Source organism: Stylophora pistillata, chromosome 11 (assembly GCF_964205215.1).
Source record: "Stylophora pistillata chromosome 11, jaStyPist1.2, whole genome shotgun sequence".
Taxonomy (NCBI): Eukaryota; Metazoa; Cnidaria; class Anthozoa; order Scleractinia; family Pocilloporidae; genus Stylophora; species Stylophora pistillata.
Genome location: NC_142529.1, coordinates 14,500,585 through 14,520,062, shown reverse-complemented (window position 1 = coordinate 14,520,062; position 19,478 = coordinate 14,500,585). Strand labels below are relative to the sequence as shown.

Sequence of the window (19,478 nt, the reverse complement as noted above, 5' to 3'; positions counted from 1 at the left end):
TGGCGGTTGATTATTGATCTCACTTACTTTCTACGGGACACCTTAAACAAATAGCTTCACATTTGTTAAACATGATACCGACAAAGTGTAGCTTTGACAAGACCGAACTCCGATGAAAATTCGTACCCAAAAAACTTAGTAACTTCCATTGTGTACATTATTTCAAATCACAATTTCCTCACCTATCCTAAGAGTTATTATGATAGAGCGCGCGCCCAAGTCCTAATGAGCCGCCGGGGTGTATATTTCTTCAAACAATAACTTCGACTATTTGGATATATCAACAAAGTTGAAATGGTAAATTGACCACCGTAACGATTACAAAAGCTGACGTTTCGAGCGTTAGCCCTTCGTCGGAGCGAAGGGCTAACGCTCGAACGCTAACGCGGCTCCGACGAAGGGCGAACGCTCGAAACGTCAGCTTTTGTAATCGTTACGGTGGCCAATTTACCATTTCACCTTTGTTGATATATCTAAATTATTTCGTTACCCCCACCAACGCAGCCCCAAACAGTCTCTTTAGAAACTATCAGCCTTTAATAACTTCGACTACCGAGTTATAAAAGTTACAAGACAAGCGTTTTTTTATATGCTTAACACCTGTCGGGAATGTGTTTTTGTGGTGCTAAAATTTTTACCACAAGAGTTTTCTTAAATCAAACAAATGATTTCAACTAAACATGACACCAGCGAATAATGATGTACCCAGAGAGAGACTCTTATTCCATAGGAGAATATAAAAAGAAGGGAGGCAGTTACTCGAATTCAAATAATTTCCTTTCCAAATAGCTACTACATCAATTTTTACTTCCCCGAGCGCGAGTCTTTTCATCAACATGGACTCTTTCTTGAGTGCGTGCAAGCACCAAACATATCAACAGATTTGCGAAAATATTTTCATTCATTCTGGATAACCTTATAAAATTTTAGTGGATCTTTATATCAGTGGTCGTAAATTCTTTGAGAAAAACTTTAGTCTTGAAATATCTCTTGGCCTCACCAGCAACTCTTTCACTACTCTCGTGCTCTGCAAACTTCCTGCGCGCGTCTATTTCACGTTACGCATGCACCAGCGCGACCAAATTTTTAATTTTTAATAGTTGGTTTTGTTCTGGTTTGTTTTTCTCATATTCCATAACAATTGAATTTGTCTTAAATAAAACGAGTACATATTGAAGAAAATAAAATAAACCCTCGGAAACCGTTATTGAAGTGTAAAACCTTCCTTCGCTTCATTGTGCATCGGTTTTAAATGAGTTAAGAAAATGTTCCAAATAAAAATTTGTTAAATATAACTAATTTTAATACGTTCACAGTTAGATATTTATTCGCAGTCAGCACTCCTTTCGCATTATTAACAAGTAAAATAATTTCTCGTCTGCATTTCAACAATTCTTAGGACAGGACGGAAAATGCGTGCACTGTAAGTACCCCCCGTTGTCCAATACAAAGCCTTAGAAAAGTTTTCTAAGGCTTTCTATGAGAAAACGGGAGGTACTCACAATGCACGCATTTTCCGTCCTGTCATGTGTTTGTTTGTATTAGCTATGAAAAACTTCCTCATTAAACTTCCAAAAACTGCGTAATATATAACACAGGAAAGGTGCCATGACGGAAACAGTATGCCTCGAATGCCGAGTTCTAAAAGTTACAGGACAACCGTTTTGGTATATTTAACACCTGTCTGCAATATGTTTTCGGGGTGTGGAAATGAAAAGATAAATCCTGTCAACTAATATGACAAAAGAAAATAATAATGTACCCAAAGGGAGATTCTTATTTCACTGGAGAAAGTAAAAAATAAGGGAAGCTATGAGTCGCATTCAAAACGATTCCTTTCCAAATAATTAATACATCAACTATTATTTCCCTGAGTGCGAGGCTTTTCATAAACATAGGCTCTCCCTTGACAACATGGGAGCACCAGACATATCTACGGATTTGCGAAAATATTTTCATTATTTTTGGACGACCTTGATAAAGCTTTGGTGAATCTTTTGTCTGAAAAGAGTTCGAGACTATAAGCAGGGAAAAATATTTCCAGTTAAGGAATTGCGAATATTTTCCGGTCATAACTAAAAGCTTTGTAAGCTTACGTTTGCATTTTGTAAGAAAGAATCAAGATTATTTTTAAAAGGGACAATGAGTTATGTAGCCATTTTGTTAGTTAGGCCTCTATCTACGAGAATTTCAGTCCTTAAAATGTGTTTCCTTTCTGTTTTAGTAAATTGTATATCTGAAAAATTTAGAGGAGAAAAACAAAGGTCTCTCATCAGCAAATGCAAGATTCAATACCTACCTTCCGAGCAGGATGAATTGTCCGAGGGGGAGAACCACAGACATGAGGAAAAAGTGAAACAAAACTCCCATGTCCTCGAAAAACCAGCTGAAAAGAAATCCTTTTGATGTTTTGGAGCTGTTGAGCAAACCGAGGAGCTAAGCAGCAGTTTGTTGACTGAGATGTACCACCAATTTAAGGCTACACTTCCTAAAAACGTTCTAGCCAATCACATTTGGCCAAGATATATGAAAGATGTTTCACCACCCGTCAAATAGACGCTGACAGATTAATTGATGTGTACTGAAATAGTTAAATTTGTTTCTTTTCTCCTCGAGAAGTTATTTCAGTCCTTCACTCGCTATCCTTAAGGACTCTTTTCGTACCTTTTTCAGTGATTATATATAAGCAGCATCAAAAGAACAGAAAGTATAAGGTCAACCCTGTTGTTAACTATCGCTGTCGCTTAGAGCGGTTTTCTCGACTTCCCGTTGAAGAAAAAAAGGCTTTCCTTTTTTGCTCATTTTGCGGATTTATAAACAGACTACATGAAATGACTTCTTCTTTTCGATTCGTCTGAAAAACTTGTTTGAAATACAATAAGCTAACGCTTTTAAATCGATGTATAGAATTGTTGATCTCAATCACTCATCGTGACACATATTTGCTAAACGTAACGATATTTACCCACCCAAAACTAATTGGAGTACCTCATCAGTCGGTCTCTACGAAAGGAAATATTTATCAGTTCATCCAAAAGACGAAGCTGCGCGTCGCTATTTAAATTCGTAGATTAACTTCCTTGGAGAGAATGATTCGGTAAAATAAACTCCATTCAAGGTGATTCTGCCTCAAAATTCCCCTAGACAAAGAATGCTGTCTTCAGTTTGTTTAATGAGTCTGATATCAGTCAATGGTGTCAATCGTCAAAGGTTAAACTCTAACCCCTCCCCCTCCCCCTCCCCTTCCCCTCCCCCCTACTGAGGATAATCCCTGTGAAATAAACTCAAATCCCCTACCGGCTTAGCTGTCAGTAAAAGTTTGATCTTCATATTTTGTGATCAAAATGGCCTGTGGGACTTTATGTTGGCTATGTAAATGTACTCCTATTGAAAACACAAACCTTATTCTAACAACACCAATCGCGTTTGGATAAACACATAATTGTCGCAGAATCCAAATGGCGAAACTCGCAATGCAGGAAGTTGACAGGAGTTAAGCAAGACAAAATGGCGAGCGGTTTCTCGAAAATGATAAAGGAGCGCAGACAAAATACTTAAACATAAGGTTCGTGTGGCTCTAAAATTTGCTTTTTTACTATAACTAAACTTCAAACTGTACTTTAAAGCAGAGGTTATCTGGGTAACTTCGATGAAAAAGTTTGGTGCATCTTCTGAAGTGTACGTAATCAATCGCAACAAGTACATTTCTCTCCTATAAAGAAAACTGCGCCGTTTTCCTCTTTCGTTGAAAACTATCACTTTCATATACATGACAACTATAAACACATTTTTGAGCTATTTAGAGAATTTCTTTGAGTGCATTCGTAGATACATTATCTTGTCTAAGATGTTAATGGATAATAATGATAAGCTATGCTTTCAATGTTGTGTCCTTCTTGGACATCCGAAGGGTTAAGGGATGACTTAAAAAACAATTTTGGTTTTCAAAGATCTATCGAAAGAATTCAGACAGTCACTATTCAAATTTTGTTGTTCTTCAGAATTCGACTATATTTAATTTAATAACTTAAGTTAAGTTTTCTACCTTGGACGAATAATGTCTGGAAGCAAACACCTGTTATATACATAATCCTTGTCATGTTAGACAAACTATAATTGTCGTTGCGGACTCTCATAGCTTTGTTTTGATTTTCTCTTGTGCAAAAAGTTTCTCTAAAAGAGTCTAACTGAGTGAGGAATACAGCTGAGTGTTTTTAGAAAAAAACGGTGGACATAGAATCAAATGGATAACATACAATTTGGTAACGAGAATATTTGGACATGAAAAAAAGAAATTCCAGACCAGTATCGCCAAGTTACTATTTTTAGTTTGCTACGACTGATAATGATTCTCAGACTGCTCGACATCACATCAATAAGATCAAGGCTGAAACATCAACAGGTAGCCATCAAAAGGTCAAATCAATTCAAATTTATTTACCTACGGTTCATCCTTGAGGGTTTCAATGAAGATCATGAATCAATAATACATCATAGATATCTACACGCTTGTTATGTAACTATTACGTTACGAATTTTAAAAGAATACTTAAAGAAATGATGTAAAGTTTGGATGACATCCTGTCACCATTGACAGATGTGGAAAAGATTTACTAGTGTATATAGATACAGAAATGTAGGTGTTAAACATTAGATGATTACGAATATGCCTGAAAGCGTTGTTATTCAAACAAACCAATGGAGTCTTTTTGGGTGTGTAGGGGTGCTTTTTTCTATTTACTACATATTTATTACTCCAAATTGCTACGGATTACGAAATTCCAAAGGAATTCATTCGTCGTTTATCGTATTCGTCAATCAAATGCTTTCCGATAGCGGAATGTCCATGCTTTTCTAGTAGAACGTGAGGGCACAGGTGTCCCAAGTCCAACTAAATTGACCTTAGACCCAAGCCTCTTGCGCGGCCGTGTGCAGTCTGTACGTCAAAGGCACAGGCGGAACGAATCGAACTTGGAAACAAGGGTAGATGTCGCTCGTTTTCAGCATACAGCGCGGAAATTTTTGTAATTAAGACACTTTCCAGGGTGCAATGATCTTGGATCGTACGATGTTGGTAAAAAAGTTGCGGAATAGATTAATTTTCTTGGCGCAGACCGCCACCACATGGACAACGGTCAAAATCGTATTGTGCAGCCTTGACTTCGTCTGATAACAGGAAAAACAATGATGGCAAAGCAAGCCCAAAAACGTTGGAAATCGCCAAAAACCACAACGGACACACAAGAAGTGAGTCAGTTTTATCAATCTTACGTGTAAAATGTTCAAATTTCGGAATATCTAGTGTGGTAAATGTGCCATATCCCGTTGCCCATAATATTCTTTATAACGCATTCAAATTCTCAACGGTTCCTCTTGTAACTTAACACCGCGTCGCACAAAGCGTGACGCTTTCAAGAGATAATCTTTCTTTTTTCCTCAAGACGTGAGCTTGGGACGCCTGTGATTGCACAATCCACATTTGAATTCCTCATTCGACAGTCAGTTGGTTAATTAGAGGAGGTTTCTGTTTCGTTTATATTAGATCTTTGATGATATTTCCGCTTCTAAAGATTAGCTGGACTAAAATGGCACGGTAATTTTTTAGTTTTTTGGTTTAATAAAATTATGGAAGTATAATTGCTTCTACGTTTGCCACCCTTTCAGTGCGGACTTACTCACTAAATTACAGTCAGTGCATGAAATGGAATTGATCATTGCTGTTTCTCATGGGTTTTTTTTCTAGCGCACACCAAATTTTTCTACAGGATGAATTTGAATGTAAAGATACATTCAATGTCGGAAAATACTCCAAAATTTTTAACGCGCAAAGGATAAACGACGAAACAGCTGTCCTATTTTTGAGAATAGAATGATTCTTCCTCACCAATTGAAATTCTTTACTATGTCAGTCAAATTTAAAGATTGAAATTGCTATTTAATTAAAAATTCATTATTATAAAGTGCAGTTAGCACTAAGAAGAGTTTTGTCCTATTACGAAATAGCAAGCCTACAGAAGTCTCCACAAGTTTGCCTCCAAATGAAAATTCACCATTGAATTAATATTTACCGACTGAAAAACGTCAAACATCGAACAGTTGTTATTAGCTTTTCTTTTCCATCAGAGGAAGTTTGATCTTTTCCCGCATTTTAGATGAGTAGACGCTACCGAGGAAGTTATTCTCAACAGGGTTGCAAAATATCAGCTTGGTTAGGTGGACGCTCTGAATACGAAATAGTCTTTCTTCGCGAGTACAGGTAAACTGCAGGAAAAACGAAACGACTTTGGAATGATGGCGACAACAACCAATATAACAGAAGATGGAACACAATTGAAAACATTTGAAGAAGTGTGATGCTCCCCCTCTTTGGCAGGTGGTTTACAAGAACAATAAATTTTTTTTTCAGCAGTCAACATTCTCTTCTCCTTCACAGCATTTCTTGGGAATTCTCTGATCCTTGTTGCTCTTCGCAAGGAATCTTCACTTCATCCGTCGTCCAAAATCTTGTATCGTTCTCTTGCAACAACTGATCTGTTAGTCGGTCTTGTTGCTCAGCCTCTCTATGTTACTTTTTCTATGTCCTTAGTTTACAAAGACGGGAATCTTTGTCGATACGCGATTGAAGCAGCCTATATAACAAGCCTTTTATTATGTGGAGTGTCTTTGGCGACGATTGCGGTTGTCAGCGTGGACAGATTCCTCGCCCTGTCGTTGAGACTAAGATACAAACAAATTGTAACTTTGAAGCGCATATATATCATTCTAGCTACCTTTTGGCTTACATCTGGTGTCGCTTCTTTTTCCTATATTCTAGATCCCAAGGTATCCTTTTGGTGTAGCTTTATAGTTCCACCACCTTACCTTATAATCTCAATCACCTCGTACACAAAGATTTTTCGCGCTCTCAGTCATCGTCAGGCTCAAGCTAGTTCATGTTCAACCGAGCCAGCCAAATGCACTAAACATGGCGCGGTATAGAAAAGCAGTGCACAGTGCTTTGTGGGTACAGTTAGCATTTATTGTATGTTTTATGCCACACAATATAGTGGAAATTTCGGTAAACCAGAGTAAATCGTATCCACCTTACCTAGGGGTCCTAAGGGAAATAGCAGTTTCCTTAGTTTACTTTAACTCGACTTTAAACCCATTTCTGTATTGCTGGAAGATAAGCGAAGTGAGGCAAGCAGTAAAACAGACAATCAGACAAGCATGGAGCTAGACCTTGTTGTTAGACCCAGGCTTTTTCGACTTTTGCTGGTAGTGCGGGTTTTTCCTTTAATCTTTAACACTGTGGTTTTATTGAAAAGAAAACTGGTTATAAATTGTCCCACCAGTTTAAAAAATCCAACCGGTCAGAATAATCCAAGTGGTTAAAATTATTCAATCAACAAAGACTTTCACGTTTCCAAGTTGTTTTCGAGTTACTTAATAATGCTATTTCGTCTTGTGATGTAAGGGAACCAGTTAAACTTACACGAGCCATCATTCAATGTTGTACAGTTAGTATTCGAACTGCCAGTAGGACAAGTGATACAAGAATAGGAAAAAAACCTTATTTATCAAGTGTAACCTAGGAATGGCATGCCGATCTCTAGTTCACTTGCTTCTAATTAATACTGTAATGATTCGCAATCGGAAAAAATAAATGCTTCCCTAGGGACGCACTGAACTAAAGATAATGCCATTTTGACTCAACTTTTATGAGACCTTAAAGGGTTTTTAGTATCGACGTGTTACAAAAGGTTAGCGATAGAGCAGCTTAAGGCTTGATTTTCTTAAATCATGTGATTTGTTAATAACGTTTGTGACGTAATGTTAGATGTGTAGTCATCTTTTCAATTATGTTAAAGTCACTATTTGAAATAAATTAGAATATCACAGCAAAAGTGAATTGCAACAAGATGTATTAATCTCCTGCCGTTAGTAATCCACGACAGCTGCTTTAAACAAAATAAAAATACTATTCCTTACATGAGATATCAATCAGCTTTCCCAATGTCACAGGTCGATTGACGGGGGCGGACCTGAGAACACGGCCAGTTTTCAGTTTCAACCAGCGATGATCGATAATGGGGCCTAGTGAGGCTAAATGAAAACGCTTTTCTAGATTATCATAGGAAAAAGAGCTAAAGAGATAAAAATTCGTTAGAGCGAAGTTAACCCAGAAGATTTTTGAGGCCGTAATCGTCGAGTTTTTTTTATTTTTTTATTTTTTATTGCATTGCACACAACTATTTACATAACTTTCGTTACAATTCTTAACTACTGTACTAAAAATAATAAATAGGACCTATATACAGTATAACACAGCCAATTCTCACTCACTCACGTACACACACACTCACGAAGCAAAGTCGCACCTGTTTGAGCCCGACATATTCTAAATTATTCAACTACCTCTAGTATTTATATTGCCCACTTCTTCCTAAACATAGCTAAATTATTATCTTTTTTACAGATATATTTTTCAGTTTCATACTTTAATTTGACTTTTGATTGAACCACTTATACTTGGAAGTTCTTTATTCCTTTTACACGTCCATAGATACATTTTTCTTATAAGTAACAGATAGTTAGGTAAGGGAAGTTCTGGCGTTAAAAGATCGATTAATATATCCTTCCAGTTAAGATGTATCTATAAGATGTAGCCTTGACATATGGCTCAAAAGCAACTGAATGAGGAAAGGAATAGACTTTTTTCAGTGCCTCATCGGTTAAATTAAATTCACACTTCAATTTTCTCGTGTTATTTGGAAAGCAAGCCTTTTTACTGACAAAAAGAGGGCAATAGTCTTTTGATTTCTTTTTAGTTACATCAAAAAGACCGCAGTCAATTTTGAACGATGGATATAGGAGTCTATAATCTGGATTATAATAAAAAAAACCTTAGATCAAGCGTTACAGAGTGGCGAAGACCGGTCCATTCTAGAAAATTCGTCCTCTGTAGGTGTTTTGTGATTAGTTCTTAAAGAATCGACGTTGTTAAGATCAAAACGCAGGTCCCCCACTGTCTGAATTCCATAATTAAAGTACCTTTTGTAAAAGACTGGTTTGTTGTTTATTCTTATTTTCTGATTATTCCAAATTCAGTAAAGCCAATTAGTTTCAACCGTATTCTCTTTCCAAAATTCAAACCACCATTTCAATAACTCCTCAACTCCATGTAGAATTGAGAACTGATAGTCTTGAGTCTTTGACGTTATAGTTGCAATTAAAAAGAAACAGACCGCCTGTTTCTTTTAAAAGATATTCTAAATAATATTTCAATGCGCCAGAATTATCGCCAAAGATTCTTTTCAGCCAGGCGAGACGGAGAGATTTAATCATACTTTCAATATGAACCATTCTGATGCCTCCTCCTTCATAATCATTTATCGCAGATTTTCTGATTACTTTGTCTTTTCCTTTCCATAAAAAGGTTGTAAATCAAATGGTTTAATCCTTTAATTATATTTTCAGGGGTAGGTAACAAAGATGCCACGTACACAACCTTCGGTAGAAGCAAAGATTTAATTATAGTCACCTTTCCATAAAGGGATAATCCTCTAGAAAACCAGATATTAATTAGTTTTTTTATCTTGTCAAGTTTTTCCGTGAAGTTCTTCAGATAGAGCAATTTTTATTGTAGGAGCGGAAGATCCCCAGGGCTTTTATGGGATCTTGTGGCCATTTCACTTCCTTTTAAAGATCCTATCCAGAGTCCCTCTGTCATTGAACTATTTACCTTTAAACCTGAAAATTTTTTTAATATATCTAACAATTGAAAAATTTTATAGGCCGACTCTGTATCAGAGAGAACCGTCGTAGTATCATCGGCATATTGTAATAATTTGGTCTCTTGTCAATCGATAACAATTCCCTTTATTTCCTCGTTTTCCCTAATGGCAATTGCTCAAGTCTCAACAGTTAAAAGAAAGAGATAAGGAGATAAAGGGTCACCTTGCCTCACTCCACGTGTTAGGTTAAAGTATTCTGAAGACATGCCATTATTTATCACACAACTTTGAATATTATTATAAAAAGTACATATCCATCGCTTAAATTCATGGCCAAAATTAAAGGCGTCTAGACAGTTAGATAAAAAGTTCCACTCTAAAGTGTCAAACGCTTTGCGATAAGATTGGTTGTTGCGCTAATTGAAGGGCCTAAGCTATTCAAAAGTCGACAAAATAAAAAAAAAATAAAAAGAATTAGGAATATTGTGAAAGCTTTAAGAGGTAAGCCAGCGGGCGATAGCCCAACCCCAAACGGCTGACTATCGCCTAACGCTATTGGCCCTATTAATGGAAAGCGCACCCACAATCATTGTTAACAAACTGAAAGACAAACAAATAGTAAAGACAGCTTACCACAAGTAGCTTCCACGATATCGTCCAAATGTCCTGAGAGGTCATCAAAATTAGGATACAGAAGCAATTCTCCCTTCGGCTCGCCAGCAATCTTGGACATTGTTGATTTTTCTTGAAATGCTTCTTTACCGACTGCTACCACAATTACGCTCACGCCTTTACTCTGTTGAAAGAACATGAATTGACTTCATCGACTTTAATCACTGACCTGAAGGATGAATCTTACCCCAGTTTTATAAGCGGATTCAAATTCACTCTTTTTTGCGATTTTTCTTTGAAATTGAAATTCAAAAGAGAGAAAAAAAAATTCCGCTGGAAATACTGTAAGAATTTTCATAGAATAACGTAAGAAATACGATTTTATCCACTTTTCACAGTAGTGTGTATTTGGGCTAATTGAGTTAGATCCTCCAATATGTTCAAAAGTTAAGATTACGAACTGAAAAAAAACAACAACAACAACATCAACAACGAAGCAAAGTAAGCTGAGAGCGAAAATTTGCGGAAGTTTATTCGTTAGGGACTCAGGCAGTCCCAGTCCCCCTCAACCCCCTACCACCATCAGCGTGCTTGTCCCGATACTTTTTATCCTTAATCAAATGCCTATTAAAAGATATGACTAGGCGTGACTAAGACTAGATTGTGAATGGGGTAGTAGTGCTTACAGCTACCGTTTAAATGTTTTACGCCTAACGGTTAATTTTTCAGCCTTTTACGGCCAACGCCTAAACCCTAATGAGACCTTCAAAGACTAAATTGAATTGAGCAGAACGGCCAGCCGTATAAAGCTATAACCAAACAATCGACTATCCATGAAAACACTGTTACGTATACCGCGGAGGAGTACTGCACCGAATAATCAACTTTTGGTTATCGTATCAAGAAAAATTTGTGTGCAGCTGATAATCCGTTTTATCACCTCTAATGCCCTTAGGAAATCCTCAAACGGTACATCACGTCGTTTATCCCACTTCGTCTTGACAGGTCTCCCATCTGTAAACATGATTAGGACGTTCTTAGCATCAGACCTGTCTCCTCCTTCTTTGGTGAACAACTCTTTGGCGGCGAGATCCATGGCCTGATCTGTTCGTGTTCCCCAGAACTTAGGTACCACACTTGACTTGGTCTGAACAAGGTCTTTCAAATTGTCTGCCTCGTGGTATGAGTGATCGTTGAAGTTGCTTTCGATAATAACTTCCTTTGCAAAGGTCATGAAAGCGAAATGATTTCCAGAGGAGGAAACGCCTTTCTTTTCCACCAGCTCTTTGATTAGTTTTATCTGATCGCTTCGCTGCTCACGAGTCATGCTTTTTGATACGTCGGCCAGAATCGCGATGTCCATTTTTTGATCTCGACAGCCACCTACGGGTCGCAACATTGCGTTAATATTTATCTTTATGAGGTCGACGTACAGACACTTTGTGTCTCGCATGTTGCGTGTAGCCACAGCGTAATAAATAAATGTTGCCCTCAAAGATATGGCGTATGACATAAATCTGCGTCCATGAAACTCGCCAGATATGATATATGTATAGCGCATGATTTAGTAATATATCCATAGATGCAAAGAGTAATGTAAAATAACAAACCTTTTGCCCGAGATAAATCTGGAAGAGAGAAAGAAATTCAAGTGAAATAACTATAATCATGATATCAACAAAAATAAATAATAATTTTTCGCTACGGGCTCAGTAAATATTGTTGATTAATTGTTCTGATGTAATTTCCCAGGTGATTTCGAATTCTTTTGCGAACATTCCTTGGGATGCTAAAACCGTCCTGTTTCAATTGTTTCTATTACTCGTATGGGAAGAACACACTCATACATACCGACATTTCGCATGTCGCAGAAACAATCGAGGATGCATCAAGAGACCGTTTAGTAGCAAATTTCTGCCCGAAGTAAACCTCTCATCGAGGCAAACCGTTTAACAACATAAAGACCTTACATCTTCGTAGGCTATGCCTTTTGACACTACCTACAATTCAGCCACGCCACAACTCGAAAAGCCCTTGAGAAACTTCGACATCTTATCTGAGACCAGATTGTCGGTTGTCGTTAAGTCAAATCGCATAAAATCTTTCTTTTCAAAGCAAACTGTATTTACTATCAAGACAGACATCAGATGAAGTTATCTTGCATAAATTCTATGACAAATTTCAGGAACATTAGTGTAAAACGTTGTCCGAAGCTCCTTTGAACCCTGACGAAAACTTACAAACGTGGATACGGTTTCAAAAAGCTTCGGAAAGAGCTCCCATCACTAAATATTTGATACGGTCCGCAAGGGCAAGGTTTAACAGCTGACGCACTGAAAGATTAAAATTCGTGGTAGTTGTGGATAAATCGACAAGTGCTATTGATTCCGCAATGGGCATTGTTCACTTTGACAGGTGTATTTGTTATGCATTTCTGGGCTCAAGATTAATCTGCCGTTTGCCGTGTGTTGCTGAATAGCTTGACCTTGCTTTACACCTGGAGGGATTTATCGTGTTTAGAGATCGTAGAACGGTGTGATAATGATGATGCTAACGACTGTTAAAATTATGAAAAGGATCGTGAAGTCTGGTCGTTCTGGTGAGTGTGCTCCTCCGAAGGACCGCTGTCGAAAGTAATAAATGATGTTTAAACAACAACAGCAGAATTCTTCACTTGATCGACTCTAACGATGACTTCCGTTGTCACTAATTCTGATAACACTCCTTCCCAAGAATGTCCTCACTCGGACGATTAAACTTAAAGCTGTGTTCAAAGAAACAATATTCAATGAAAATTACAATGACGAGGGCAAGGACAACATCAATGTCAGTACTAATAAAATAATGCGCATTGTTGATAAAAGTTCAGAACGAAGTATGTGCATTTAAATGTCTCCTACCTGAAGACAGGCCCAAAGTTAAGATGATACAAACCCAAATCGTTTTCATTATCAACCACTGCTTAAACTCTGGAACATAATAACAGTGAGTAGCTCGTTAAAGTTTGACACCTTTAAGTGTAACGCAGGGCCAAAATAAATCTCTAATTAGAATCCGCTAATAAGTACAATAGGCGTCTCCTACCAAGTTGAACTTATGAATAAAGGCTGATAGTTTCGAAAGAAACTGTTTGGGGCTGCGTCGGTGGGAGTAACGAAATAATTTGGATATATCAACAAAGTTGAAATGGTAAATTGGCCACCGTAACGATGGCTAATTCGTTACGGTGGCCAATTTACCATTTCAACTTTGTTGATATATCCAAATTATCAAGTTGAACTAAGTTACGCCTCATTACCGCATTACCGACTATACTGAAGACGTGATGTTTATGAGCCTTTCAAAATCTTAAGCGATAAATATACGACTGTTTCATAGGAAAACTCATCGCGAGTTTCAAATCATACTATTGTAAATGCGAAAGTTTAATGTTATGGAACATCTAACCAAAAAATCAGAAGGAAAGAATAATGCACACAGCACGCTTTTGTCGACACATCTGACTTCGACGAAAACGAAACTAAAGTACTGAGAAAAAAATTTAAATCTCGATAATGGTCGGGGCCCAGTTTAAGAAAGGGCGGAGAACGCTATCCAACGGATAAATCGCTGACCAGTGGATAAGTGATACCAAAACGTACATTTGTATCCACCGGATAGAGGATTATTCAATGAATAGCGTTATCCGACCTTCGAACGACCGAGACCAGAACTTTTCAATTTATTTTGAAGGTCGCTGAATCATACAGGAAACCGGTTGCATACTTATCAACGGCCAGTAAGCTAGGTGTCAAAGACTAACAAGAACTGTTTCAATTTCTTTCCACTTTGTGCTGAACACGTATTTCAATCATCATTTTGCCATTCGCCGTGGGCTGTAATATGGCACAAAGATGATGCGAACGCTTTTTATCTGTTTGATACTCCACCCCGAATTACGTGCTACACGGCTCGGCGGTTTTTCTACAAACTGAAATCTCCTCTCGGGTCGCTGATTACAAATGAAAGAGTTCATAAGGGTGTATTTGCATTGAAGGGTGCAGCTTTTTCTTTAACCCCAATTTTTTGAAAGATCAATACGGCCACTCTCTCGTTTGTTTCTTGCAAACTGCAAATCTTTGAATTAACTCAGCTCGCACCACAATTTCTTTTGACGTGATGGTAAAACAGCAACACTACAGCTTCTAAGAAACACCCTTTATTCTAGGTGTTTTGGGTACAAATCCATGTGGATGGTTTTCATTGTAAATGACCATTCATGCCACGTGGGTGAGATTATAATTTGAATCACTTACGACAGTGCGACAGCTTTAATTTGTGCTTGTTCGTCACTTAACAGCAAACCCTTCGACATTCAAACTCCCTAAAGTGCTATCTGATGATCTGAATTTATTATTCTTACATTGAAAGTCAAGAAAAATCATTTCTTGTCTAACAGTTGTACCATAATGCTAATTTAAAAGCAATCTTTTATTGCACTGGTGCACTATTCAGCAGATAATGTAAACTTCAGCGAGGCGTCGGTACAAAAAAATTAACGCAAGTGCACTTGTGAAAAACTTCTCTTCGAACAACCTCAGGTGTATGTAAAGACCTTTATTTTCGATAATAGATTGCCTCGGCGCAACATTTAAAGGGAAAATAATGGACAATGTAGCTTGCTGTTCGGAATGTGACGGAATTAGTGTGGGCAAAGCACCAACCGTGAGCTCCTGAAAGCAAGACTGACAGACGTTCAATCTCGTAATAGTACTATTGTCAATAGAATGAGATAGCCTAAATTTTTAAAACGGCTTTTTTTAACAAACTCGAACAGAAGACAATAGAGAGAGCGCCCGATAACTTACTTTGTACAACAAACTGAAGAATGGCTTGATTGGATTAAGTTAATCACGTACGGGAAAAACTCGTCCTCGATATCTAGGAACACACTGGAAAATGATAAGCAAAGCTGACATTTAATGTCAGTCCGAGAAAAACTGTCAGTGGAAGATCACGAGACTTACTTACCTTACAAGATGTGATCAGCTTGTCGTGCCTTCTGAAGCAAACTGTGCAGATGAGTTTCCACTAAAAACCATTAGAGTGTTTCTTCAACTAATGTGAATTTATTATTTTTATTATCAGTTCTTATTGTGTGCATTCGGAGAGGTGGCGCAATAACATCGAAAACGTCTAATGAGCTCTATTAATATCACATTTTGGGGTGGGCATCGGTTCGGTGATTTTCTAAGAATTCTTCCTCTAGTTCGTTACTCATGAAACAAAAGAGTGTTCTTTTAATTAACTCGGAGGGCTATAAGGAAAACTGATCAACCCTTAGTAAAATTTGAAAAGTAACAAGATAGCACCTGCCAATTTGCATCATTAACTATGTTGAGACAGAACACAATATAGCCATTTTGAATTAATATAGATGCTGTGTAAACGGTAATTAATGGAAGGTTCGTTGGACGAACCCATTCTCCGGGCCACTCTAGTTTCCAAATGCTGGCTCCTTTTACTTTGTTTAAAAATTAAACTGCAAAAAATGGGCTTAATTCCGTAATGAATAAAGGGGTAAATTTCTAAAGAAACTGTGGTGCTGCATCGGTGGGGGTAACAAGGTGATTTGGTAATATCAACCCAGTTGAAATTGTAAATTGGCCACCGTAAAGAGTTAAAAAGCTGACGTTTCGCTTTGACGAAGGTCTAACGCGCGAAACGTCAGCTTTTTAACTCTTTACGGTGGCCAATTTACAATTTCAACTTAGTCGATATCACCAAATTGCCCTAATTCCGTAATGGTTCGCTAAAGGCCTTTGTCAAGATAGGCGTGGCTTAAACCCCAGAGTCTCATTTCGACCAAATGAAACAGCAGCTTTGTTCTTCAAGGGATTATCTCGTAAATGCATTTAGCAACTATTCTTTGAGGTCTTTTTTCTGTGACGGGTGCTCAAAAAACGTTTGCTTTAAAGAGTTAAGTTATTAAGTTAAGAGGAGAGTGATTCTCGCAGTAATAAACACTACTCGCGAATCGTGTGTTCTGAATGCGTACCCGAGCGGGAAAGATGGGCCCATCTTGCCCGCTTGAGATTGCCCACTTTGATCCCCCGCAACAACAAAAGTGCGTGGAGTGGACTTACAAAATCCATGACAGTAGGGACCTTAAGCAACCACGACGGCGACGGCAACGAGGACGTGGAAAAATAAGAGTTATAATTGTAGAACAATAGCTCAGCACGTGCGTTTTGAAATTTTGTACATTTCTTAGCCATCCTATGTAAAAGAACAACGTGAAATCGCCAAAATTTGCGTCGTCTGCGAACCGAAACCGCGACGGCAAATTAATCTAATTTCCATTTGGAACTCAACGCTACTTCTATAGTCATGCTAAAGTTGAGCTGTGGCGCTGTATGAGACAGTAAGCTCATGTAACCATTTTTGAAATTCTAACTAAGAGTAGAAATTCATTTTTTAATCGAAGTCTTCCTTAGCGTTGCCGTCCTGACTGCTTAAGGTCCCTAATGACAGCTATGAAGCCGTAAAAATCGGTGGAAGACATTCAAAGCAAAGAAAAGAAAACGACCCCGCGGGTTTATTGTTCTTCAAATTAAAAACAGTTGTCTTTTTTTCCGGCTCTCGAAATACACAAGTCATTCTTGATTCTCATCAAAGAAATATTTCTGCTAAGTAAGAAATTCTCTTTTTACCAAGCTTGTTCGGTCAAGATGGCTTTTTTTTGCCTTTTCATGGAACTCGACTAAAAACCCTTGGAGCGTTTCCCCAACTAATGTGAATATGTGATTCTATTACCTGCTCTTATTGTTTGCAAGCGGAGATGTGGCGCCATGATGACGAAAACGCCTTATGAACTCTATTAATCCGCATTTTGGGATGGGTATCGGTTCGGTGATTTTCTTATAAATCTTCTTCTGGTTCGTTGCTCACAAAACAAAAGAGTATTTTTTAAATTACTAAGAAAGTTAAAAAGAAAACTTATCAAACCTTAATAAAATTTGAAAAATAACAAGACAGCACCCTCAATATGCATTATTCCTTAAGTTGAGCAAGAACACAACAATTTTGTGATAGATATATATGATGTGTAAACGGTGATCAGTGGAAAGTTTCGTTAGACAAAAACCTTCTCCGAGCCACTCCCGTTTCTAAAAATTAGGGTCGCACTAGGTGGAAAAAATGTCAGTGATGATACTCTGATAAACCAGCCACACGTTTATCGACGTGTTATGGGGAGAGAGCAGTGAGCTGAAAAAGGAAAACAAACGTTAAAAAAATACGTCCCGTTGAAGCATTGTTAATAACGATCACGGTGATGCTTATTCTTCTTATTCAGTTAGATCACGAGCACTTTTTTGTCTTTCGTATGATCTATGAAAGATGGGTTAACGCCTGTTTAACTGTTTTGACTGCCGCTATGATGAGAGCGAGAAATCGACGTCAGCGAAGATTACTTGGAGCGCCATATGCCTGGTCAGTTCCGCAACCAGTCGAGTCGTTTGCTGTTTACTAACAAGCGATGACAGTTACCGCAGTGATAGCTATTGTTTAGCCCGTGTTTTCCGAAATCTGCCTGCCCCACCCAAGCACTACGGCGTCTTTGATGTTTTCGCCGGTTTTCAAAGTTTTTGCGAACTGGAAAAGTTAGGGTCGCATTAGGCAATGTGCCCCGATGACAGATTTTTACACCACAAGTGACCACATTCACGCAAAACTTTGCCTAGTGCGACCCGTGCCTAAATCATGAAATTGTCACAATCTCGCAAATTGGCGAACCCCAAGGGGAATATTCACGGCAATTTCATGTAATTAATGATAATCAAAGGCTCTGTGAGCCAACTCGTGAATTGGATAAGCCAATGTTATCATATAAGGGGAAAAATTACTGAATTGTGATTGGTTAAGACAGAGGGCATTTTTTTTTTAATTTTTGAAATTGCCCCGGGCAAAATTACTTGAAAATGATTGGCTGAAAATCGCTTAGCAACGGCTACCAAGGTAAAGAAATTTCTGTTTGTTTTTTAACAATGGCGTCCCGTTTTGCGTGAGATCAGTAAGAAAACATTTTGGCCCTTGTACTATAAACAAGTAATCACATGGTCCCTCGTAAGTTAAGGATTAATTTCACTTGTGTTTTCGGAAGTTGCAGAAATTGCCCTCGTTGCTGCGCGACTCGGGCAATTTCAGTAACTTCCGAAAACACGCGTGATATTAATCCTTAATTACTCGGCCCCATGCGATTACCTATACTAATTTGTGTCGTAAATAGAAATAGGTGTTTGATTTCCATGCTAGGGTATGAATCGTTACACTGGTAAATGAACATTTTAAGGAATATGATGTGAAATTAAATTAGGCCTCAAAGGCCGAAAATACGGCCTGATTAGGATTTCGTGTAAGACAATCACTGTTCCAGATTTTACAGTAAAGTTTTGTGGAAAGAAAGTTCAAAAGGGTGCTGTTTTGTTTATCATAAAACTATTGTTCCAATATTGAGCTCAGTATTTACTTGCGATGCAAGCATAGGGATAGGCTGTAAAAGCTTATGCGCTGGATGGAACGCTCGGACATAAGGATAAGCATATATGCATAGGATTATAAAGACGTTGCCTTCTTTTTATGCTTATACTGCCTAGTTAAAACTTGGTTGGCATAAGCGTAAGGATAAACATAAGCGAAAGACTTTCAGGCAATCAGCAATACTATACTACTTATACCAACCATGTCCCTATTTAACATAACATCGACTGAGCCCTTATGCTCGCCTTTATGTTGCAGCTGTGCCCACCTGCGCATTAGCTTGTTATGTTTACACTTATGCTTGTGTACCGTGCTTGAAGCCTGTTTTGCACTTCTGAGATAATTAGCTACAAGCTACTTTCCAGGAGGCCCACAATAAACAACAGAAATAAATAATTCAAATTGAACATAAATTGTTAAGAATCTCAACTGGCCGGAGGCAAACCAGTTGGCTATTTACAAGCGTGCCCACCTGCGCATTAGCTTGTTGTGTTTATGCTTATGCTTGTGTTGCAACTGAGTACCGTGCTTGAAGCCTGTTTTGCACTTCTGAGATGATTAGCTACAAGCTACTTTCCAGGAGGCCCACAATAAACAACAGAAATAAATAATTCAAATTGAACATAAATT

General features: G+C 38.0%; 3 protein-coding genes across 4 annotated transcripts in view; 1 reads left to right on the top strand and 2 right to left on the bottom strand.

The window, feature by feature from the left end:
• LOC111319115 (inactive tyrosine-protein kinase 7) overlaps positions 1-19,478 on the top strand; it is a 344,836-nt gene that overhangs the window by 251,613 nt on the left and 73,745 nt on the right. The gene's annotated exons all lie outside the window — the stretch shown is intronic.
• LOC148720188 (matrilin-1-like) overlaps positions 1-19,478 on the bottom strand; it is a 208,818-nt gene that overhangs the window by 185,742 nt on the left and 3,598 nt on the right. The window lies entirely within an intron of this gene.
• On the bottom strand, positions 10,198-12,631 carry LOC148720189 (integrin alpha-L-like). The gene is made up of 2 exons (XM_088739688.1): positions 11,269-12,631; positions 10,198-10,512 (listed from the first exon to the last, which is right to left on the bottom strand). The coding sequence occupies exons 1-2, from the start codon at positions 11,887-11,889 to the stop codon at positions 10,309-10,311; spliced, it is 825 nt and encodes a 274-aa protein (XP_088595814.1). The 5' UTR covers positions 11,890-12,631; the 3' UTR covers positions 10,198-10,308.

Coding starts and splice junctions, on each gene's coding strand:
- LOC148720189 (XM_088739688.1), bottom strand. CDS start 11,889: ATGCGCTATACATATATCATATCTGGCGAGTTTCATGGACGCAGATTT. Junction 10,513..11,268: donor ATTTCCTAAGGGCATTAGAG/GTGATAAAACGG, acceptor TTCTTTCAACAG/AGTAAAGGCGTGAGCGTAAT.